Source organism: Nicotiana tabacum, chromosome 1, assembly GCF_000715075.1.
Source record: "Nicotiana tabacum cultivar K326 chromosome 1, ASM71507v2, whole genome shotgun sequence".
Taxonomy (NCBI): domain Eukaryota; kingdom Viridiplantae; phylum Streptophyta; class Magnoliopsida; order Solanales; family Solanaceae; genus Nicotiana; species Nicotiana tabacum.
The window spans coordinates 135533632-135558634 of NC_134080.1; the positions used below are offsets into that span (position 1 = coordinate 135533632).

The window sequence follows — 25003 nt, forward strand, 5'->3', positions numbered from 1 at the left end:
AATAAAAAAAAGTCCATGTCCCAAGAGTACAGACTGGGGAAATTCTTAGAAAGTTCAAATGAAAAAAAATAAATAAGAAAAGAATTGTCAAAGGTTCATGCCTTCAAAAAATAGAAGATGGGGCAGCTTGTTTTGAAAACAAAAAGAAACAAAAAAAAGATAGGGAAAAAAGAGAGAGAAAAAAAAACAGAAAGAAAGATGAAAAATAGTTTAGGTCAGATTTTTGAACTACGTTCGACCTGATTCCTTAAAAAAAAGGATACGTAGGCAGCCTCACGGTTCGGTCCAACAAAATAAGAATTCAGAAGAAAAAGCAAAAAAATAGAAAAAAATAGAAAAATCCAAAAATCCCCAGCATTTGAAATTGGGGCAAAGATTTTATTTCATTTTTAAAAGAGTCGATTCCAAGAGTTGTAAGTCTACAACCCCTCATTTTGAGTTTATTTTGAGCTTTCACGCCGACCTTTCTTTCCAACCCTATCCAAAAACACTCCAAATAAAGACCTCCCAATAAGCCTTCAAAAATGCCAAGAGACGCATGCAATGAGCAACAGTTGTCACACGACGTAGAACATCGTCGAGTTGCTCACAAAAAGAGGGAAAGAAAAAAAAAGAAAAATGAGAGAGTCTTATTAGTGAAAACCCTCACGGGCACTGTAAGACGACGGTAAGCAGAGATGAATAAATGAGAGAGACTTGTTGGTGAAAACCCCTCGGGGCACCATTAGTCGAAAGTGAGTCGTGAAACTGATGCAAAGGATTGACATGGATAGGCCTGACTTCAAAGATTATAAGAATGGTAGAAGGGAAGATTGGATTAGTTTGACAGATCAGGCCGTTGAGTCCAAAATGCATGTCATGATCATTAAGGCTAGTTATTGAAAAAAAAAAGAAAAAAAACTTCTTCCCTCTGTCCTTCCGACAGGGGCATTTCTTGTTAATACTTGTTTCTTTGCACCATTGTGTCCTCCACTCTGAGTCAGTCTTCGTCAAAACAAGCAAGAAAAGATTTCAAAACTGCTACCAGTTTTTCAGCTGTATAAAGTAAATTTGGCCAGCACACTCAGTTGTTACTATCAACATGACTTGAGGATTCATGCACATGCCTCCCCAAAAGACCCATGTCAGCCTACTCGGCGCAAGAAAGATAACTTGTGATTCTCTCTGACAGACAAATTGCTCAAAAAGCAGGAAGTCATTCAAGATATCGGAAAAGGTCACCTAAGCAAAGATCTCCGGTTGGGATAAGGGTGTTTGAGCTGCAAATACAAACGGTAATGGGTGTGAAACAATCAGAGTTGGTGTAGAACAAAAGTCTTTTGAGACCGACTCAAGTTGATTGAGCAAAAGCCAAGTTGCCCAAGACTCAACGCCACAAACCGACCACCACTTTCAAAACTAACAAAAATTTCTTTGTTTGCAACATGAACAAAGCAGTGCAAGGAATGTGGTTCAAAAAAATGAAAAAGAGGGGAAAAGAAAAGAGAAAAAGAAAGAAAAATAGAAAAAAAAAAGGAAGAAAAAAAAATGAAAAAAAATGAAAAGAAGAGAAGAGCCGACAAAGGGATGTTTCTCAAATCTTTGCCTTTATTTGTCTTGCTAATGTGAATAAAATGTTGCCATTGCACTCACATTTTTCCTCCTAGGGTAAAAAACCCTAGTCTGATGAATTTTCTCCCAACCAAAATCTTAGTCCGATGAATTTTTCTCCTAAGATAAGAAAACCTAGTCTGATGAATTTTCTCCTAGGATAAACGTCTTAGTCTGATGAATCTTTCTCCTAAGATATGAAAACCTAGTCTGATGAACTTTCTCCTAGGATAAACATCTTAGTCTGATGAATTTTTCTCCTAAGATAGAAGACCTAGTCTGATGAACTTTCTCCTAGGATAAAAATCTTAGTCTGATGAATTTTTCTCTTAAGATAAGAAAACCTAGTCTGATGAATTTTCTCCTAGGATAAACGTCTTAGTCTGATGAATCTTTCTCCTAAGATAGAAAACCTAGTCTGATGAATTTTCTCCTAGGATACAAAATCTTAGTCTGATGAATCTTTCTCCTAAGATATGAAAACCTAGTCTGATGAACTTTCTCCTAGGATAAACATCTTAGTCTGATGAATTTTTCTCCTAAGATAGAAGACCTAGTCTGATGAACTTTCTCCTAGGATAAAAATCTTAGTCTGATGAATCTTTCTCCTAAGATATGAAAACCTAGTCTAATGAACTTTCTCCTAGGATAAACGTCTTAGTCGGATGAATCTTTCTCCTAAGATATGAAAACCTAGCCTGCTGAACTTTCTCCTAGGATAAAAATCTTAGTCTGATGAATTTTTCTCCTAAGATAGAAAACCTAGTCTGATGAATTTTCTCCTAGGATACAAAATCTTAGTCTGATGAATCTTTCTCCTAAGATATGAAAACCTAGTCTAATGAACTTTCTCCTAGGATAAACGTCTTAGTCGGATGAATCTTTCTCCTAAGATACAAAAAAAAAAAAGAAAAAAAGAAAAGAGACCTAGTCTGATGAACTTTCTCCTAGGATCAAAATCTTAGTAAACCTAGTCCGATGAATTTTCCCCTAGGATAATAATTTTTTTTTAAAAAAAAGGGAAGTCTGAATTTGAAAAAAAATGATGAAAACATAAATAAAAAAAAGAAGGAAGTCTGGTTTTTTTTAAAAAAAAAGAGGGTCAATTTTTAGTTTTCTTGAAATCAGGGGCCCCGCCTGGAGAATAGGGTCAGTCTTTATTTTAGTCAAGCTTAGTTTATAGTTTTCCTAGTTTATTCTTTAGGTTACTCTCATCTTTGCATCAATAGTACAAGTGGTTTACAATTTTGCTAACAACTCACAAATCTTCCTAGTGCAAACTGGGGCAGAAAAAAATTCTTTTGTTTTGTATGTTTTGTTGCAATCAGGCGCCCACCTGGAGAACAAGGGAAGACAACTCAAGTTTCAAGAGAAAGCAGTTTCGAAGGAAGACACTTCAAGTTTCAAGGGAAAATGGTTTAAGGTGCAAAGGAAAATAGTGTCAAGTAACAAGAGAAGATAGTTCAAGTTCAGCAATCAGGTGCCCGCCCGGAAAATAAGAGAATTCAACTCAGAATGCAATTCAGGTCAGCAACAAAAGAAGCTCACGTCAAGAATGCGAGTCAGCATGCCGAGATGATCAACAGAAGTTAGTCACAATCTAGAATAAAAAGGAAAAATAAAGAAAGACAAGAAGTGAATCCAAATGCAGAAGTTAATGAAAGATGTGAGCTGCTCAAGATAGGGCTGAGGTCACAAGCTCTGCATGTCCCGTTTTGGTCTGAAAAGCTAAAGAAGAACGAACTAGCACATGCAACTAGCAAGTGTCAAGGTTCAAATCCAAAGTCTGTATGAAAAACCATTCAAAACTCAAGATCAAGCTTCAGAAGACTTACAGATAGGAATCTTGTAACTCTTAGCTGGTAGGCTTAGCTAGTCTTTTTCATTTTTGATTTTGATGTAATAGCGGGACCGCGAACCGGAACCTCGACGTTACCTCAATCAACTGTCCACCTCGGCATACTCCATCATCGCACTCACTTCGGAACTACACGTGGCCTGATTCCCTTATAACCAAGGATATGTAGGCAGCTCAGATATCAGAGCTCGGTCACATTCCCCTCTTACTTAGTTTTAGTCTCTCCAAATAAGGGTCGGGTAAAAAAAAACTGTCTAGTCGTTCTTTGTCTGAAAATACTTCGTCTTTCCAGTCAAAGAGGGGCAACTGTAGACATGCGATTTTTGACCCTCCCCAAGATTTCCCATATCTTAGCACGTAAATATTTAATTTAGGCCTAATATAGCTATTCCAACTATTTTTGACTTCTTTACTTTATTTTCGTCATAAAAATAAATATTACAAAAAATATTTTAGTTTACGTATCTTTCATAAATTTAAATAAAAATATACAAAAAATAGTACCTTATCTTTATTTTTATATAATCTTGAAAACACAAAAATAGTTTTATGTTTTATAGTTTAGTTCAATTAATTATAATTAGTTTTATATTTTTATATTATAATTGTACATAATTTTAGAAGGATGAATCAGTTTTAGGTTGGTTTATCCCGTCTTTATAAATCCTATAGTCCATTTTTTTAGTCTTTGGCCCAATTCCCTAGCTCATAATTCTTAGGCCCATACTCCTAACTTAATCCCTACCCCTATATATAGTATCTAACATCTAAAATAGACCTAGCCTATACATAAAAGGAGAGCCGCAAAACCCAAAAAGAGACCCCCCCAACTTTTCCAGCGATCCCATCTATCTTCTTCCGATCCCCTCCTGCTGATGAAGTGACCGAAAATTGCTTAGTGGCATAGCGAAAAAGGCAAGGCGCTTAATTCCATCATCTTTCAGTAGTGCTCATTGAATCTACACCAATGGACTTGTTAACGTTGTTGCTTTCATCATTAAAATGGAAAAAGAAACGCACAAAAACGGCAGTCTTTGAATTCAAAAGCAAAAAAAAAAAAAAAAAAAAAGGCACACATACACACAAGGACAAAAGGGAGGCATTTGATTCTTTGTTAAAGGAGTTCAGAGAAGTTGACGATATAGTGGCTCGCAATTCTGCCGATTTTGAGAGCATTCCAAAAGTTGGGCGCGGTCGATTCGAGGTGCCAGTTCACAATCTCAGTGTTTCGGTCCAAGGATTGTTGCTTTGCTTAGCCTGATTGATTTGCAATTTTCAGCTTTGTTCATCAATAAAAGGTCCACTTCTCAATTTCAATTCTCATTTCATTGTGTTATAATAGCTTGGTGTGCGTGTTGGTTGATTTGTGATTCTATGTTGTTTGAGTATCATGTTTTAGTTGTCATTTAAATTATTTTGATTAGTTTTTATTTCGATTGTAATGTATGTAGTCTTGGTTCTTGAATAAATGCTTTTAATCGGGCCAATGAAAAATCGGAGTTATTTCTTTCTTGGCAAGGAATAAGAATGGGTCATAAGGTGGGTTTTGGACCACAAGGAATTTGGCCAAGTAATAAATCATGTTGGCTAGATTATTTCCCCCAATAATATTTTGTTCAAAAATTTGGCCTTACAACAATCTCGAAGATTAAGAGTACACGGAGTTTGCATGTGTGGCCATTGGTTGAGCGTGTGTTCTGCTAATGTATTGTGTCCAAGCTGGACCATTTTTGCAATGAATAATTGAATTAAAAGAACATTGGATCAAGAGAGCAAGAAAGTGACAAAAATTGAAAGTGATAGTAGCGTGTTATATTGCTTCTGGCATTAGCTTGGTTGCTGCACCCCTTTATTTTCTTTATTTTGCAATGAAGGCGACTTAATAAATTATCGTGGTTGTGTACACGTTCGCGTGGCATAGTTACGATTCCAGAAATTAAAACCAAGGTATGCGTTCGCGCAACTTTGGGTGAAGCAATCTTATTAATAATAAGGCGTGATTAATTGTGGATACGTACGCGTGACACGATTTTTGACGCGCCAAATGAAATGAGTACACGTACGCGTGACTCGTTTTTTAAAGATAATTCCATAATTAATAGTAATTGAGAAAATAAAAGCGGTTAAGGGGGTAGATGCACATAGGTTTGAAAATAAGTAATTAGACAATTTAGTAAGCCAAGTATAATCAAAGCGACCGTGCTAGAACCACGGAACTCGGGAGTGCCTAACACCTTTTCCCGGGTTAACATAATTTCTTACCCGAATTTCTGTGTTCGCGGACCGATAATAGAGTCAAACTTCCTCGATTCGGGATTTTAAACCGGTGACTTGAGAGACCATAAATTATCCCAAGTGGCGACTCTAATCTTCAAAATAATTAATCCCGTTTCGGTTATTGTCACTTTAATTTGAAAAAACTCCCTTATATCTCTTCCGTGGTATAGGTAAAAAGGAGGTGTGACAACCACATGCTAGAGAAAAACAAAAAATATTCTTTTAAGTAGGGACCACACACATTCTTATCTGGATGGCTTTTTCTTGGCCAACACTGCTGCATATATACACATACACGCTGATATATAGAGAGGAAGGGGGAAGAGGGGGCTGGAGAGGAAAAACGAAAGAGAGGGGACAGATCTGGGGAACGAAAGGGCTGGGGATCGCACAAAAACACAGAGCTATCTTCTTCCTTTCCCAAGCACAAAAACACAAAGTTTCAACACCATGTAAATTCTCCATAGCCTATTACATCCATCTATGAAAGAAGCTCCATTGCTTCACCATTAAACCATCACAAATAAGCCCCAAAATCACCACAAAAACACCTCGTGTAAACCACTTGAAGCCATCTTAAATTCAAGTGAAACCTCGTTCTACAGTTCCGGCGGAAACAGAGGTGAGTGAACGACCAACTGCTGGTCATTTTCGAGTCGAGCTGACGAGCTTTCCGTTAGCAGATCCGAGGTGCCGATTCGAGGTATGTTGTTTTCTTCTTTATCGTTTTGCTTGGAAGATCATGCTTGGTTAAATTTTTGTAATCTGTTATGGGTGCTAAATATTTTGTCGTAGAAATCATTTTCACTTAGTTGGTCTCATGTTGGTTACTTCATTTTCTTGTTAATCATGAAAGTTGCAAACATTAGTTGACTGCCATTTTGTGGTGGTGAAGATTTACTTGTGGTGCCTTTTTTGACCGGCACCATTACAGCAAAATTCACGTATTGGCATATTCTTGTGGTTGGTGCCAAAATTCCTGAAATGTCCTGGTGAGACGTTGTTGAGAAACGTCGCCAATTAGTTGTTTTTTCCTTTTCATGGTAGATACATAGAAAAACTGTATGTCACCATCTGATCTCGACCTGAGCAGCAAAATTGATGGTGAATTTGATAGTTGTGCTTTATGAGAAAATTTTAAGATCTTTAAATTTGATTTGGTACATTAATTAGTGGTTGATTTCGTGTTTGATTCTAAATAAAATTGGCGAAATCTAGTTATTTTTGTCTATTCACGTTAGAATATGTTGAGGCGTGTCGTGCCAAATAAAATCTCAAAATGCGTGACCCTCATTTAATTATTTCTTTTAATCCTTAAAAATCGAGGTGTGCCATTTAGCGAATTTTCATGGCCCTCGCAAATTTAAAAACGCGTAGTTGCTTTAGGCGCGTAATTTAAATTAATTTCCTTAAACCCGGGTGTGCATTTCATGTGACCCAAATCCAAAATCTCCACAATGTTAAATAAAATGTGTCTCGGACTGCGGGTGCATTTCATGTGGTGTGGTCCAAAGACGTGTTTTAGATGACGTTGAAATCTTCCTTAAAAATAATCAAAAGCGGCTAGTAAGTTAAAAATGTACCAAAGGCTAAAACTTGTATTAAAATCAGATAACAGGTCAATTATAATAGTTTAAGCGACCGTGCTAGAACCATGGAATCCGGGGGTGCCTAACACCTTTCCTCGGGTTAACAGAATTCCTTATTCAGAATTTTTGGTTCGCAAACTTCAAAAGGAAAGTCGAAATTTCCTCGATTTGGGATTTAAAATAAACCGGTGACTTGGAACACCAATTAAAATATTCCAAGTGGCGACTCTGAATCTTTAATTGAAATAATCCCGTTTCGATTGTCCTTTAATTGAAAAAACTCCCTTATATACCTTCCCTTCCAGGGGTGTAGGTAAAAAGGAGGTGTGACAGCTCTGACGACTCTGCTGGGGACAAGAACCCAGAATCTCTGGTTCAGGGTTCAGAATTCGAGCTTAGAATAACTGTTATAGTTGGTTTGTTTTATCTGATTTTTACATGTTGAGCCTAATGTGCTAAATGCCGCTTTTACCACTTTGATATTGTTTGGACCGTATATAAATTGCTACGAAACCCTCCTTTCTCTGAGTCTTCTAAATCATCTGGGAAGTGTGCACTTCGTGTGACTTCTTTTCTGTTAGAGTCTTATCTCAATTTTAGAACGAGGTTCGGACAAGTTGCAAAGCCGGTGAAGCTTCTGTATTCCCGGTACGCTGCCCCCCCCCTCGGCTCGAGCTGTCCGCTCGGGTAAGCCAGGTCTAGAACAATACACCCAGGTTTTTAAACCTAGTATAACACAGCCTCATGCCGACTCCCTAGTAGGAACGCTTGTTTGCATCACGTGCATTTGACTTTGGGGACCCAACACAGGGGTAGGGTCCGTCTAGGACAGATGTACCCAAATTAAAAAGACTATCCTGATGCATCTTACGTGCTACTTGCGCATCTGTTTGTTTCAGCTTGCATGTTGACCGGCTTCTAAAATAGGGAAAGAAAATGAAAAAAAGAGAAAAAAGAAAATCGAAAAAAAAAAAGAAAATCAAAGGAACGAAATCAATAGTGAGAGGTAGGTATTTGAAATTTCTGAAACTCTCCCGAAATTAAAGCCGAAATTTTGATAAAAAGAAAAGTCATTTCGAAATAAGTCAATTTCTATTCCGTCAAAAACTGGCGAACTATGCGGGTCTGATTCTCACCGGATGTGAGATACGTAGGCAAACCTCATCGGTTCCGGCCCACCATTTTCAAAAAAAAATCCAAAAATATTTTCCTTTACTTCCTCTTTAGAAAAGTCTTTCTTTAAGACCCCAATTTTTTTAAAAAAAAAAAGTCCAAAAATATTTTCATTATTCTTTCAAAAATTGAAAAGAAAATTCAAGATTCAAAAATATTTTCTTTAGAAGTCTTTCTTTCACAATTTTAAAAATAAAAGTCCAAAAATTCAAAAATATTTTCTTCTTTCTTTAGAAGTTTTTCTTCGAAATTCAAAAAAAAAAAGGTCAATATTCAAAAAAAAAAATATCTCTTTTCTTTAGAAGTCTTTCTTTGCAAAATTTTTGAAGAAGAATCAAAATTCCAAAAATATTCTCTTTCTTCTTTATAAGTCTTTCTTTCGAAAAAATAAAATGAAAAAAATTCAAAATCCAAAAAAAAAGTTAGTTTATTTCCTTTATTCATGATCTTCCCAAACTACGCAAGATCTGATTTATGTTCTCACATGATACGTAGGCAACCCACATCAGGTTCGATCACCATTAAAAAGAAATGAAAAAAAAATGAAGAAATGAAAAATATTGATAATATAAAGACCGACTGAGTCCATTCTAACATGTTTTGTTTTAAATTGTGAACAAAGTTGAGGTGGTCGGTTTGTGGTAAGCTGGAAACACAAGATCCAAGGAAAAATGATAACTGGCATCGAAGCTGTTACAAGTCCTCAAGAGACTCAGGGTCAGAGGGTTCAACAAGAGTCTACTGTGTTTGAGAAAAATAGAATGTTGAAACAGCAAATGACCGAAATGTGTCAAGCATGAGCCAGTGGTTTAGGACAGCCTCGTCATGAGTCACAATTTGCTACACAGCAAGAGCAGTACCACTCTCCTCTGAGTACCACTCGTACTCGTTTGATCTTCCTGCAAACGTTGAGAAGCCTGCCCGAAAGATGGTACAGGAAGAAATGACCCAAAGAGTGAAAAGCTTAGAACAACGGTTGAAAAACATGCAAGGGTTGGCAGGTCAAAAGAGTGTTGCCTTCAAAGATCTATGTATGTTCCCCGATGTCCACTTGTCGTCTGGTTTCAAGACTCCCAAATTTGAAAAGTATGATGGACATGGAGATCCCATAGCCCACCTGAAAAGGTATTGCAATCAATTAAGAGGTGCGGGAAGAAATGAAGAATTGGTGATGTCTTATTATGGGGAAAGCCTTATGGGGGTAGCCTCCTAATGGTTTATGGATCAAGACACGTCTCACTGGTATGTATGGGATAACATGGCACATGCATCTGTCAAAGAGCTCCAAAACAAAATCGACATCGCCCCAGACCGCATTTCCCTTTCAAACCTGAAGAAGAAACCAACTGAAAGTTTCAGGGAATATGCCATTAAATGGAGAGAGCAAGCAGCTAGAGTTAAGACACCCATGGATGACCACGAGCTAATCACTGTGTTCCTTCAGGCACAAGAGCCAGATTACTTTCAAAATATGATATTTGTAGTGGGTAAATCCTTCTCGAAAGCAATCAAAATGGGGGAAATGGTTGAGAATGGTCTTAAGACAGGCAAAATTATATGTCAAGCAGTTCTCAAAGCTGCAACTCAGGCTGTCCAGATTGAATCTGATAATTTTAGTGGCACGATTGAGATGGATGAAGAAATCATGATGACATCAGGGTCGAGAAGAGGTCCGAGGAGAATGTCTCAAAGGTATGGCCAGCCTCGTCTGTTTTCCAATAACTCCCTTGACCATTACTATCCACCTCAGAACCCATAATACTCTGTTGCTCCACCTCAGTATGTTGGCCAACCACCAAAATACCCCAGAAGGCGAGCACGAGCATCACAAAATCTCCACCAGCCTCCACAAAATTTTCAAGTGCCCTATAACCCACATCCAAGCTAGGGGTATAGAAGGGAACAAAGGTTGAAAGATAATTTTACGCCAATAGGAGAGTCCTATGCAATCTTGTTTGAGAAGTTAATGCATCATGACATGATTGCATCCATTCCTCCAAATCATGTGGACCCACGTGCAAGAAGCTTTGACCCCTCCAAAAGGTGTGAATACCATTCCAATGCCTAGGGGCATAATATTAAAAGCTGTCGGGATTTGAAAAGAGGAATAGAAAGGATGATCCAGGAAAACCTGATTGTGATCCAAGACAGTGACGCCCAGAATATCGCACAGAATCATTTACCTGCACATGATGATGCACACTTTGTGGGGATGATGCCCGGTGACGTGGAGTATGAGAATCCTCTCGGGAACTTGTCGACTGAAATTGGGGAAAGCCATGGTGATTCTGATTAAATGTCAAGCTTAGCAATTGAAAAGTCATTCTTTCCTCATTAGGAAGGAATCTTGGTAGCTTGTTTTGATGTTTTTCTACTATCTGGGTTATTTCAGAGTTGTCATCCAGATTTTATTTGTTTGAGTCAAACCCTTCTATCCCTCCATTCTATTTGTGTGAGTCTTGTCTGTCTGTTCTATTAACTCGGATTTTAGGTTGTTTGTCTTGTTGTCAAACCCTTTCTTCCTTTACTCAATAAAATACAGTTTGTCCTTTTGTGTCATTCTGTTCTTAGTTCTTTTCGCGCTAGTTCTAATAACATGACATGCATGCGGAAATTTTGGTCAGATCTTAGAAACTGATTTATTCTGGAATTGGATAACTGAAGAAAAAACACTTTTGAGGATGAATAAAGAGTTGAAATACTTTGAAATTAAAGTCGAGTAAAATTCAACTTCAAATCATTGTGAAGATCGGGCTTCATGATATTTAATCAATTGAAGTTTGTTGGAAAGTTTGACATTAAAGGGATAGAAAGTGTCTTGTGACCACAACACACCAAGAAGACAAACATGTTCGTCAATGCTGTAATCGCGGAAAGATAACATGATTAGCATTCTCGAGGCTGGGAGGCCCTTTTTTATGCTACCCAAACACTTTATACCATTTATTGCCCCTTTCGTGCCTGTGTTATTTTCTTTGACCACCCCCTTTTGGAATCAAGTTTAGAGTCAAGAGTCAAAAAAAATGAAAAAAGAAAAGTCCATGCCCCAAGAGTACAAACTAGGGCAGCTCTTTGAAAGTTCAAGTAAAAAAAGAAGAAGAAAAGTACTGTCGAAGGTCCATGCCCTCAAAAATAGAAACTGGGGCAACTAAAAAAAGAAAAAAAAGGAAAAAAAGAAGAAAAAGAAAAGAAAAAACAGAGAAAAAGAAAAAAAGAAAAAAGAGAAATAGAAAGAAAGATGAAAAATAGTTTAGGTCAGATGTTTGAACTACGTTCGACCTGATTCCTTAAAAAAAAAGGATACGTAGGCAGCCTCACGTTCGGTCCAACCAAATAAGAATTCAAAAAAAAGAGAAAAAGAGAAAAATTCCAAAAAGTCCCCAATAGCTGAAACTGGGGCAGAGATTTTATTTCACTTTTGAAAGAGTCGATTCCAAGAGTTGTAACTCCACAACCCCCTTTACTTTGAGTTTATTTTGAGCCTTCATGACGTCCTTTCTTTCCAACCCTATCCAAAATCCTTCCAAATAAAGACCTCCCAATATGCCTTCAAGAATGCCAAGAGAAGCATGCAATGAGCAACGGTTGTCACATGACGTAAAACACTGTCAAGTTGCTCGCACAAGAAAGTAAAAGAAAAAGAAAAAGAAACGAAAATGAGAGAGTCTTACTAGTGAAAACTTTCACAGGCACTGTAAGGTGATGGTAAGAAGAGATAAATAAATGAGAGATAATTATTGGTGAAAATCCCCCGGGGCACCACTAGTCGAAAGCGAGTCGTGAATCTGATGCAAAGAATTGACATAAACAAGCCCGACTTCAAAGGTCATAAGAATGTTAAAAGGGAAGATTGGATTAGTTTGATAGATCAGGCCGTTGAGTCTAAAATGCATGTCATGATCATTAAGGCTAGTTATTGAAAAAAAGAAAAAAAACACTCTTCCTTCTGTCCTTCCGACAGGGGCATTTCTTGTTGATACTTGTTTCTTTGCATCATTGTATCATTCACTCTGAGTCGGTCCTTGTCAAAACAAGCAAGAAAAAACTTCAAAATCTGCTACCAGCTTTTCAGTTGCACAAAGGATTCATGCAAAGGCTTCCCCAGAAGACTCTTGTCAGCCTACTTGGCGCAAACAAAGATATCTGGTGATTCTCTCTGACAGACAAACTGCTCAAAAGCAGGAAGTCATTCATGATATCAGAAAAGGTCATCTAAGAAAAGATCTCCAATTGGGATAAGGCTGTTTGAGCTGCAAATACAAATGGTACTGGTGTGAAACAATCAGAGTTGGTGCAGAACAAAAGTCTTTTTGAGACTGACTCAAGCTGATTGAGCATAAGCCAAGCTGCCCAAGACTCAAGGCCACAAACCGACCACTATTTTCAAAACTGACAAATTTTTCTTTGTATGAAACAGGAACAAAGCGGTGCAAGGAAAGTGATTCAAAAAGAGAAAAAAAATGAAAAAAAAGGAAAAAAAACAACAACAAAAAAAAGAGAAGAAAAAGAAAAGACGAGGAAAGCCTACAAAGGGAAGTTTCTCAAATCTTTTCCTTTATTTGTCTTGCTATTGTGCATAAAATCTTGCCATTGATCTTCACATTTTTCCTCCTAGGATAAAAAGTCCTAGTCTGATGGATTTTCCTCCCAATCAAAATCTTAGTCTGATGAATCTTTCTCCTAAGATAGAAGACCTAGTTTGATGAATCTTTCTCCTAGGATCAAAATCTTATTCTGATGAATCTTTCTCCTAAGATGGAAGACCTTGTCTGATGAATTTTCTCCTAGGATAGAAATCTTAGTATGATGAATCTTTCTCCTAAGATAGAAAATCTAGTTTGATGAATTTTCTCCTAGGGTAAACGTCTTAGTCGGATGAATCTTTCTCCTAAGATACAAAAAAACAAAAAAAAAAGGAAAAGGCCTAGTCTGATGAATTTCCTCCTAGGATTAACGTCTTAGTCTGATGAATCTTTCTCCTAAGATAGAAAACCTAGTCTCACGAATTTTCTCCTAGGATATTTTGAAAAAAAAATGAAAGTCTGGATTTGAAAAAATGGGTCAATTTTTAGTTTTCTTAAGTTATCAATGTTTAGTTTTCTTTAAATCAGGGGCCCCGCCTGGAGAATAGGGTCAGTCTTTACTTTAGTCAAACTTAGTTTATAGTTTTCCTAGTCTATTCTTTAGTTTAGTCTCATCATTGCATCAATAGTACAAGTGATTTATAATTTTGCTAAAAACTCACAAATCTTCCTAGTGCAAACTGGGACAGAAAAAATTTCTTTTGTTTTGTCTGTTTTCTTGTAATCAGGTGCCCACCTGGAGAACAAGGGAAGATACCTCAAGTTTCAAGGGAAAGCAGTTTCGAAGGAAGACAACTCGAGTTTCAAGGGAAAGCAGTTTCGAAGGAAGACAATTCAAGTTTCGAAGGAAAATGGTTCAAGGTGCAAGGGAAAACAGTGTCAATTAACAAGAAAAGACGGTTCAAGTTCAGCAATCAGGCGCCCACCTGGAAAATAATAGAATTCAATTCAGAATGCAATTCAGGTCAGCAACAAAAGAAGCTCGCATCAAGAATGCGAGTCAGCAGTTCGAGATGATCAACAGAAGTTAGTCACAATCTTGAACAAAAAGAAAGACAAGAAGTGAATCCAAATGCAGAAGTTAATGAAAGATGTGAGTTGCTCAAGACAGGGCTGAGGTCACAAGCTCTGCATGTCCCGTTTTGGTCTGAAAGGCTGAAGAAGAAGAACGAACTAGCACCTGCAACTAGCAAACGTCTAGGTTCAAATCCAAAGTCTGTATGAAGAACCATTCAAAACTCAAGATCAAGCTTCAGAAGACTCAAAGATAGGAATCTTGTAACTCGTAGTTGGCAGGCTTAGCTAGTCTTTTCCATTTCTTGATTTTTTGATGTAATAACGGGACTGCGGACCGGAACCTCGGCGGAACGGCACCTCGACCGGCTCTTCACCTCGGCATACTCCATCATCTCACTCACCTCTGAACTACACGTGGCCTGATTCCTTTATAGCCAAGGATATGTAGGCAGCTCAGATACCAGGGCTCGGTCACATTCTCCTTTCTTTTAGCTTTTGGTCTCTTTAAATAAGGGTCGGGTCAAAAAATCTGTCTAGTCGTTCTTTGCCTGAAAATACTTCGTATTTCCAGTCAAAGAGGGGCAGTTGTAGACATGCAATTTTTGACCATTCACGATATTTTACACATTTGAGTGTTTAGATGTTTATTTTAGGTTTAATATTGATATTTTAACTTTTAGTTCAACTTCTTTGCTTTATTTTATTTTTTAAAAAAAACTACAAAAAAAATATAATAATATTTTCTTTATTTTAGGTTATTAGTAATTTTTTGTTTAGTTAGTATTTTAATTTGAAGCAATTGGAACTTTGTTTCTTGGATTTAGTAGTATCAAATTTTAGTTTTGTTACTTATTATCTTTTAAAAGAAAAAAGAGAAAGAGAGAAAAGAATCCAAAAAAGAAAGTGAAAAGGGAAAATCAAGAAATGAGGAAATCGCACACTTCGTCTTCATTCTAGTATAAAGTCACATACACATTCTTCACATTTATTTAGTATTTAAGAAACAAAAGAATTTGATTATTAATAAAAGAAGAGTCTTTCCATTCTTTAAATGTGGACCCCTCCCCACTAGTGAACAAAAATAGGCTAACAACTCTCATGCACAATCCAATTTTAAAATCACACACACGCCACATGCGAGAGAAAAACAAGAAATATTCTTTTAAGTAGGGACCACACACATTCTTATCTGGATGGCTTTTTCTTGGCCAACACATACACGCTAATATATAGAGAGGAACGGGGAAAAGGGGGTTGGAGAGGAAAAACGAAAGGGAGGGGACAGATCTGGGGAACGAAAGGGCTAGGGATCGCACAAAAACACAGAGCTATCTTCTTCCTTTCCCAAGCACAAAAACACAAAGTTTCAACACCATGTAAATTTTCCATAGCCTATTACATCCATCTATGAAAGAAACTCCATTGCTTAACCATTAAACCATCACAAATCAGCCCCAAAATCACCACAAAAACACCTCGTGTAAACCACTTGAAGCCATCTTAAATTCAAGTGAAACCTCGTTCTACAGTTCCGGCGGAAACAGAGGTGAGTGAACGACCAACTGCTGGTCATTTTCGAGTCGAGCCGACGAGCTTTTCGTTAGATTCGAGGTATGTTATTTTCTTCTTTATCGTTTTGCTTGGAAGATCATGCTTGGTTAAATTTTTGTAATTTGTTATGGGTGCTAAATATTTTGTCGTAGAAATCATTTTCCCTTACTTGGTCTCATTCTCATGTTGACTTCATTTTCTTGTTAATCATGAAAGTTGCAAACATTAGTTGACTGCCATTTTGTGGTGGTGAAGATTTACTTGTGGTGCCTTTTTTGACCGGCACCATTACAACAAAGTTCACGTATTGACATATTCTTGTGGTTGGTGCCAAAATTCCTGAAATGTCCTGGTGAGACGTTGTTGAGAAACGTCGCCAATTAGTTGTTTTTTCCTTTTCATGGTAGATACATAGAAAAACTGTATGTCACCATCTGATCTCGACCTGAGCAGCAAAATTGGTGGCGAATTTGATAGTTCTGCTTTATGAGAAAATTTTAAGATCTTTAAATTTGATTTGGTAAATTAATTAGTGGTTGATTTCGTGTTTGATTCTAAATAAAATTGGCGAAATCTGGTTATTTTTGTCTATTCACGTTAGAATAAGTTGAGGCGTGTCATGCCAAATAAAATCTCAAAATGCGTGGCCCTCATTTAATTATTTCTTTTAATCCTTAGAAATCGTGGTGTGCCATTTAGCGAATTTCCATGGCCCTCGCAAATTTAAAAACGCGTAGTTGCTTTAGGCGCGTAATTTAAATTAATTTCCTTAAACCGGGGTGTACATTTCATATGACCCAAATCCAAAATCTCCACAACGTTAAATAAAATGTGTCTCAGACTGCGGGTGCATTTCATGTGGCGTGGTCCAAAGACGTGTTTTAGATGACGTTGAAATCTTCCTTAAAAATAATCAAAAGCGGCTAATAAGTTAAAAATGTACCATAGGCTAAAACTTGTATTAAAATCAGATAACAGGCCAATTATAATATTTTAAGCGAACGTGCTAGAACCACGGAATCCGGGGGTGCCTAACACCTTCCCTCGGGTTAACAAAATTCCTTATTCAGAATTTCTGGTTCGCAGACTTCAAAAGGAAAGTCGAAATTTCCTCGATTTGGGATTTAAAATAAATCGGTGACTTGGAACACCAATTAAAATATTTCAAGTGGCAACTCTGAATCTTTAAATGAAATAATCTCGTTTCGATTGTCCTTTAATTGGAAAAACTTCCTTATATACCTTCCCTTCCGGGGGTGTAGGTAAAAAGGAGGTGTGACACTTAGATTCAAAGATGCATCCAACTTAGTACGACCATTTGGAGGTAAAACAGTTGTTCTTGGTGGTGACTTCAGACAAATATTACCAGTCATTCCAAAAGGTACTAGGCAAGATATTGTTAATGCTTCTCTCAATTCTTCTTATTTATGGTCTCATTGTCAACTCTTAACGCTGACAAAGAATATGAGATTGCAAAGTAATGAAATAGGGCCCAAGATGCAAGAGTTGAAAGTTTTCTCAGATTGGATTTTGGCAATTGGTGATGGTATGATTGATAATTCAGTTGATGGCAATGAAAAAGTCGAAATACCAGATGATCTTCTGATAAAAGATTTTGTTGATCCAATATCTGCAATTGTGAAAAGTACATATCCTGATTTTATCAATTGTTGCAACGATATAGGATACATCCAACAAAGAGCCATTCTTGCTCCAACTCTTGATATGGTAGAATCAATCAACGAATATATGATTTCACTCAATCATAGTTCTGAGAAATCATATTTGAGTTCTGATACAATTTGCAGCTCTGATCAAACTTATTCATCATTGGAACATGTACACACACCAGAATTTTTGAATACTATTAAATGTTCTGGAGTTCCAAATCATGCTCTTACTCTAAAGGTAGGTGTTCCAGTGATGTTATTAAGAAATATTGACCAATCAACAGGATTGTGTAATGGAACAAGTTTGGTCATAACTAAACTTGGAAATCAAGTTATTGAAGCCAATGTTTTATCAGGACATATGGCTGGACAGAAAGTGTTTATCCCAAGAATGACATTGACTCCATCTGATGCTAGAATTCCATTTAAGTTCCAGCGAAGACAATTTTCAATCATTGTATCTTTTGACATGACAATCAATAAAAGTCAAGGACAGTCATTGTCTCATGTGGGATTATTTTTGAAGAAACCCGTGTTTACCCACGGACAGTTATATGTTTCTCTTTCCAGGGTAACAACTAGAAAGGGATTAAAAATTTTGGTTTATGATGATGATGGACAAATAACTACTGCAGCTATAAATGTAGTATTTAATGAAGTTTTTCGAAATTTATTCTGACAATTGTTGAGGTGGTACGCTTCTTCTGTTTACTTTTAAATTATTTAACTACTAAGATTTTTGTTGTTGATGATAATGTCTTTTGTTTACATTGTTTTATTTAGCATGTTGAAAGAAATCACGATCCGCTTGTGATGATGGAAAGAGAACTTCTTGAGCTACAGTATGTACAAAAATAAGGTTAGCATTCTTTATAAATTTATACAAATATGCTTTAGAATTAAGTTCTAAATTTTAGGTATTAAGGTTTTTACAGCTTTGTGCGTCCTAAATAAAAAATTCATATCTCTCTGCAGACATGTCAAAACCATGTTCCACTTATGCCATTAGAAAGAAGACTGCTGAAGCAACAATATCCACAAAAATCAGGTCCAATTTCTTTGTAGATTTATACAGATATTATTTTCAACTCCGTTATAAATTTCTGCAATTCTAATTTTTACAGCTTTGCACACTCTGACTAAAAAATGTTTATCTCTCCAATGGCATGTCGAAATTGCGATATGCTTGTGTCGTTGGAAAGAGGACTTCTGGAAGTACAATATATAAAAAAAATTAGACCAAGATTCTTTGTTGATTTATACAGATATACTTTTAAATTCAGTTATATATTTTTGGTATTCCGCTTTTCACAGTTAGACTTGGAAAGAATATTGTCTGTTTTCACGTTGAAACCACTTTCTGCATATGCCGTTGGAAAAAGAACTTCTGGAACTACATTACATACAAAAATGTGGTATAGGTTCCTTGTAAATTTCTACAAATATTCTTTTAAACTCAATGCTGAATTTCTATCATTTATGGTTCTATTTCTTTTCCTCTTATGAGCAGTTAAGACAACTATGTAGTTGGTCCCTCCATGACCTATTGAACTTACTGTTGATGATTCAGCAATTCCATAAATAAATACATCTTCTTTTGAATTTAGTACTTTTGTTGCTAGGATTGATGAACCAAATGTGAAAAGAGTTGCTGAGGTGATTCCAGAAACATTTGTAGGATCCAAATACAAAGAGTGTTGCATCTGAACTACCTACATCTACTCCTAATGAGTCAAATATTCTTCCTATTGAAACTACAAATGTTTTATCAACACTAGCAACAGAAGAGCAAGTTGAGATTGCATCCATAGCTGGAGTGTTGGTTGCTAAATCGGAGGAGCCTAATGAAGTCGGTGATTTAGGTGGTGGTTCAGAGGAAATTGGAGCATTTGGTGCTACATCTAATTAGCCTAATGAAGTAGGTGACCCAGATGTGCCTGCATCTACTTCCAATGAGTCAGTTATTCTTCTTGTTGAAACTTCAAATGTTTTAACAACGGCAGTAATGGAGGAGTAAGTTGAGATTGCTTTCACGGCTGAAGCATTGGTTGCTAGATCCAAACAGCCTAATGAAGTAGGTGTGTGATGACCCGGCTGGTTGTCTTAAGAATTAACGCCCCGATCCCCTATTAACCGCTTTCCCCAAGTTTAATTATGCTATTTTGATTTGCCGGGATGTTCGGTTTTAAGTTTCGGAGAGTTCTGGGACACTTAGTCCCTAAATGAGAGCTTAAGTGTTGGAAAGTTGACCGTAGTTGGAACAGTATGAATACGGCCTCGGAATGGAAATCCGATGGTTCTGTTAGCTTCGTTGGGTGATTTCGGGGTTAGGAGCGTATTTAGATTGTGTTTTGGAGGTCCGTAGCTAATTTAGGCTTGAAATGCCAAAAGCTAAATTTTTGAAGTTTCCAGTCCGATAGTGAGATTTTGATCCGAGGATCGGAATAGTTTTCTGGAGGTTGGAGTAGCTCCGTAGTGTTGAATGTGACGTGTGTGAAAAATTTTAGGTCATTCGGACGCGTTGTGATAGACTTTTTGATCGAAAGCGTATTTTGAGGAAATTTAGAGCTCTTAGGCTTAAATCCTTGGTTAATTCGAGGTTTCGATGTTGTAGTAGGTGTTTTAAGGATTGGTACAAGTTTGAATAAGGTATTAGGTGATGTTTGTGCTTTTGGTTGAAGTCCCGGGGGCCTCGGGGTGATTTCGGATACTTAACGAGAAGTTTGAGGAAATGTTGCAGCTGCTGTATTTTTTTGCTGCTTCTGGTATTTTCGCATCTGCGGTTTGGGGACCGCAGAAGCGGATTTTGGTCTTTTCTTCAAGAACCGCAGAAGCGGTATCGCATCTGTGGATTGGGAGTCGCAGATGCGGAAGCTGGCTCTTTAAGTGAAAGTCGCAGATGCGACATTTGTTCCGCAAAAGCGGGACCGCAGATGTGGAAACTACTAGGCATTATTTTATAAGGGGTTCCGCGACTTTAGGGGTTTATTTCCACCATTTTTAATTATTTTTGGAGCTATTTGAAGGTGATAGAAGAAGGATTTGAGGGGAATCGTTTGGAAGTAACATCCTTGACTTCATAACTCGTTTCTATGTGATTACAGACCTAATTAGTGATGAAAAATTTGGGAAAAAATGGATACTTAGGGTTTGAGTTTAAGAGACCTTTAAATGAGCATTTGAGGGATCATTTAGACTCCGATTTCAGTGTTCTTATTATGTATAGACTCGTGAGAGTACGAGGTTTCTGAAAATATAAATTTCACCCAATTCCGAGATGTAGGCCCGAGGGGCATTTTGGTCATTTTATATAATTTCGGGTATTAGCTTAGAATTTAACTGTAGAATCAGTTACTTGAAGTGTTATTTACATTATGAAAATGAATTGAATAGATTTGGGCCATTTGGAGTCGAGTACTCATGGCAAGAGCATGGTTTCGGATTGATTTTTGAGCCGGTTCGAGGTAAGTGGCTTGTCTAACCTTGTGTGGGGGACCTTCCCCTTAGGATTGGTATGTTTGGTAATTGAAGTGCCTTGTACGTGAGGTGATGAGTGCGTACTTGTGCTAATTGTTAGAAATCAAATTTTCTTTAAGTAACTACTAGTATGTTTCCTTTCCTGTTTTTATTACTTGCACTATTAAGTCTGTTGTTATCTTAGGAAAGCATGTATAAGTGTCTTAATTGCTTTATTTGATTCAACCTGCCTTACTTGAATTCTGTGCAGCATGCTAAGCTAGAATCACTTATTGCCTTAATATGAAATTTTGCCATTTCTATATATCTTCCTGTTGTTGCTGTGTATTTACTTTGGGACTACAGGTTAGATTCCCAGTAGATCCCCATGCATATTTACTTTGGGACTACGGGTTAGATTCCCGAGATCTCCGTACAGTTATATGGAACTACGGGAATGCACCTAGTAGATTCCCCCAGTACTGGGTATTTACATTTGGGACTACGGAACTGAATTCTGGTAGATTCCCACGCACTATAAATTGTACTACGGGATGGAATTCCAGGAGATCCACTGGACATGTACAGATGAGACTACAGGACGGTATCCTGGGAGATCCCCAATTGTTATTATTGGTGCTGAGCAGTATTTTCTTTCCATGTCTACCTTGTTTCTGTATAGTTGTTGTTGTCCTGTACATCCTGTGTTATTTTACTGCGGTACTTCTTTATATTGTTCTATTCTTTATTGTTGATCTTTATATTTTATTTAACCTCAGTAGGGCCCTGACCTTCCTCGTCACTACCCAACCGAGGTTAGGCTTGGCACTTACTGAGCACCGTTGTGGTGTACTCATGCCCCTTTTGTGCATGTCTTTCATGTGCATTGTAAGCACGTGATTTTTGCCCTATATGAGAATTACTCCCAAAAAATGCAAAATAAAATGATTTTCCTTGGTGTGCAATTTTGAGTATTTTTGGATAATTATTTGTATTTGTTTGTGTTTGCTTATTTGTTAAATTAATAAAAAATATAAAAATATGTCGCATTTTGCATGTAGGATTTAATTCTACAATTGTTAGTAATTAAATTAGTTTTACAAAAATTAAAAATTACAAAAATATGCATCTTTTGCATTTTTAGCATTTAATGTCCAAATGAACAATTTTATGCTTAATTATTACTTAATTGTGCGTTAATTGTTATTGGGAGTTAATTTGCGCTTTTATAACTTAATTTAGTTCTTAATAATAATTTAAGTATTTTTATAATTTTAGTTTTAGAAAAATAAAAGAAGAAAAGAGAACAAAAATACAAAGAGAAATCGGATTAGGCCACTTCTTCAAATTTCAACCTCAGGCCCAAATAATTGCCCAATCTTCCCCATGACCCAGTCCACTTCAGACCGGGTCGACCCGGTCCGCCCCATTAACCCATTAACCCAACACCCCTCTTCACAAAACAAAACAAAAAATAGAAAAAAAAACCTAAAAAAGACCAAAGTTCATCCGCCCCCCACCCTTTTGGTTTTCTTCTTCCCAAAGACTCAAGAACACCTCCCATGGCTTCTTCTCCAAACCTTCAGAACTTTAGGCTCATCCATGGCTGCCCTTAGCACCACCATCCACGTCGACCTCCCCGTCTGCTTCGCCGCTGCTTCGCCGGAAAACCCTCGGCCAAAATGGAAGGAAAACTCATCGCCATGGATGCCATGTTTTGTATGATGCTACTGCTTCATCTCCTTCACTGCCCCAGCTGCATCGTTGTCACCTCCCCCCCCCCCCTCGTCGGAACTCGAGCAGCCGCTGCTGCATTGTCCAAACTCAGTCACGTCCAAACAACCCCGTCGCCATCTTCTCCACGCTGCTGCGTCGACTGCTCGCGCTACTGCGTCAACTGTTGTTGCCTCATCGAACAACCATGGCTAGTCTCCATCGCTGCTTCTTCTGCCTTCATTTGGTTTGCCACAACCAAACGCAGCTGCTTCTACGCAGTTGTTCATGTTCATGTGTTTTTGTTGAATTAATTTTCAGATTTCAAATGGAAGTTAATTAGTTATTTTTCATGTTTATTTCATGTTTGTATTATTGTTTAAGTGAATATTTGTTAGTTTAATGTTTGTTAGATTCAAATTGAAATTTAATTGATTATTTCTTCAATTTGTTTCATGTGTTTATGTATTTTTAGAAATTGTTAATATTGTTAAGTTCAAGCTTAAGTTCATAATTGTTTCTTCGTCGATCTTGTTATTTGTCTAAAAGAATTTAGTTGTGTTAAGGGAAATATATTGATTTAATCGTTTGAATCCATCATATTTTTTGTTTAAAATATTTTCATTCATGTTCATACTTTGTTTGGTTGATCTTGAATCCGAAATTTGTATAGTTTGATTTCTTGTTTATCACTTATGATTATTTCTTGAATTTGTCTCATAATCTTGTTTAAGTTTAATATAGGAATTGTTTGTTGTGATGTTGTTAGAGTTGATTTTAAGTTCAATATTATTGAATTTGGAAATCTAAATATACTTGTTTGATTGTTGTTGTTGAATCTGAAAATAGGATTGTTTGTTGCTAAAAAATATTGTTCAATCAAATTTTAGTTGTTCTTTGTTGTTCAATTTGTGTTCATGTGATTTGTTGTTGAAATGTTGAAGAAATCATGTTCATTTGTTGTTTAAATTTGTGTAGAAATTGGTCATATTGGCTATATTTTGGTTGAGTGTGATTAATTGATTTGTTATAGCTGATGGGGTAGTTTGGTAATTTGCAGTACGTTCAGGGGTAGTTTGGTAATTTCAGTAAGGTCGGAGGGGTAGTTTAGGAATTGTACATTTTGTAATTTTTTATGTGAAACATGGGGGACAAAATGTATTGGGGTGGGTTGTGATATAGTTGTTTAATATAAAGGGGGGACAATACAAAATTTAGTGGGGAGGAATCTTGTATTTGTTTAGTGAAAGCATGGGGGACAAAATATAATGGGGTGGTGTGATATATTTATTTAATGTAATGGGGATGAGTGAGAAGATAATGGGTTTGGTAGAGAAAATGGGTTGATTTTAATTGATTAAAAGATTTATGGGATGTGATATATATATATAGAAGTCTTGAATACAGATAAAGAGGACGGACAGAACAGAATACAGATAGAGAAAAAAGAGAGGAACGAATCTGGAACAAAAAGAAAATAAGAGAGAGAAAAAAAGGGTGAACATTTAAGAGAGAGAAAAATTCCGAAAAATATTCAAACCTTCAAATAAAAAAAACAAAAAAAAATATTCTGCTTTCTTTCATTGTTTAGAATCAGCATTAATTGTTGTTGTTTCATAAAAGTTGGAAGCATTTTTTTCGGGATTACTACTCCACCGGTCTGTTACTGGGTTGTTACTGTTGTTGGGTTGTTGCTGCTGTGTTGTACTGTTATTACTGCTGCTGATTCTCATCTTCATTTTCTTTTGCTTCCAATATCAGGTACACAACTGAAAAGCTGGTTATTGTAATCCGAAATATGAAGCACGAATACGAAAAATGAAGAGTTGAAATTCTGAATTATATTCAATTATAATCTGAATTTTGTTTGTATAAATTATTTAGCTTGCAAAAAAAAAAAATCAGAATCATGTAGATATTTAATACATATAGTGGAACATTCGACGATAGCTTAACAAATGAACTATCTACATCTATTGCCTAAAAATAAATAAATGGTGTAGTAATTCCGTCGAGTCAAAAATCAAACGAATAGGCCATCTAGTAGGAAGTTGGTAGAAATATTGTTTAGTTAAATAATATTGGCTAATTTCAGCATGTAAATGGTCTAGGATTAAAATTAGAATTGCTATGTTTTTTTTTTTAATTTGACAAACTGAAAACATGCCTAGTATAATGTAACTAGGTAATAACATGTAAATAAATTAAGATATTTCTCCTTTATTTTGTATAGAAAAATTTCAATAAGAAATGTAGGCATTTTAGGGCTGTCCTTTTAAAAATAAAATGAGATGAGACTCGCCCAATAAAATGCACTAACTGCGGGACCCTCAATAAATGTTTAATTGAGTATTTAGAATTCGGGATGGACTGTTTAGTGAATTTCACAGTCTTACCCATAAATAATAATACGTTAATCGCTTTAGGCACGATTTTAATAATAATACATTCTTAAACACGGGTGCGCATTTATGCGACCCAAATCCAAATCCCAAAACATTGAATAAAAATATGTTCCGGATCGCG

The 25003-nt window shown here is 36.6% G+C and overlaps 1 protein-coding gene and 1 long non-coding RNA gene across 5 annotated transcripts; both read left to right on the forward strand.

Moving 5' to 3' along the window:
* The first annotated feature begins 6056 nt into the window (after positions 1 to 6056).
* Positions 6057 to 14832, forward strand: LOC107829251 (uncharacterized). Its single transcript, XR_001657880.2, has 2 exons — positions 6057 to 6428; positions 12905 to 14832. It is a non-coding gene; the product is annotated as an uncharacterized LOC107829251 (long non-coding RNA).
* A 452-nt stretch (positions 14833 to 15284) lies between these two features.
* On the forward strand, positions 15285 to 24436 carry LOC107829250 (uncharacterized). Of its 4 annotated transcripts, XR_012709558.1 has the most exons (5): positions 15285 to 15698; positions 18092 to 18167; positions 18284 to 18356; positions 20702 to 20772; positions 24239 to 24436. XR_012709558.1 is itself a non-coding variant. In XM_075253614.1 (2 exons), exon 2 carries the CDS (start codon positions 17103 to 17105, stop codon positions 17985 to 17987), a length of 885 nt encoding a protein of 294 aa, XP_075109715.1. In that variant the 5' UTR covers positions 15344 to 15698; positions 16901 to 17102; the 3' UTR covers positions 17988 to 18080. The 4 variants fall into 4 exon arrangements, 1 of the variants encoding a protein (XP_075109715.1); XR_012709556.1 differs by lacking the exon at positions 20702 to 20772 and having other exon boundaries at positions 15333 to 15698; XR_001657879.2 differs by lacking the exon at positions 24239 to 24436 and having other exon boundaries at positions 15333 to 15698; positions 18931 to 22927.
* Positions 24437 to 25003: the final 567 nt, after the last annotated feature.

What these genes read in the sequence shown, in the direction of transcription:
- LOC107829250 (XM_075253614.1), top strand. Translation starts at nt 17,103, where the DNA reads ATGAGATTGCAAAGTAATGAAATAGGGCCCAAGATGCAAGAGTTGAAA.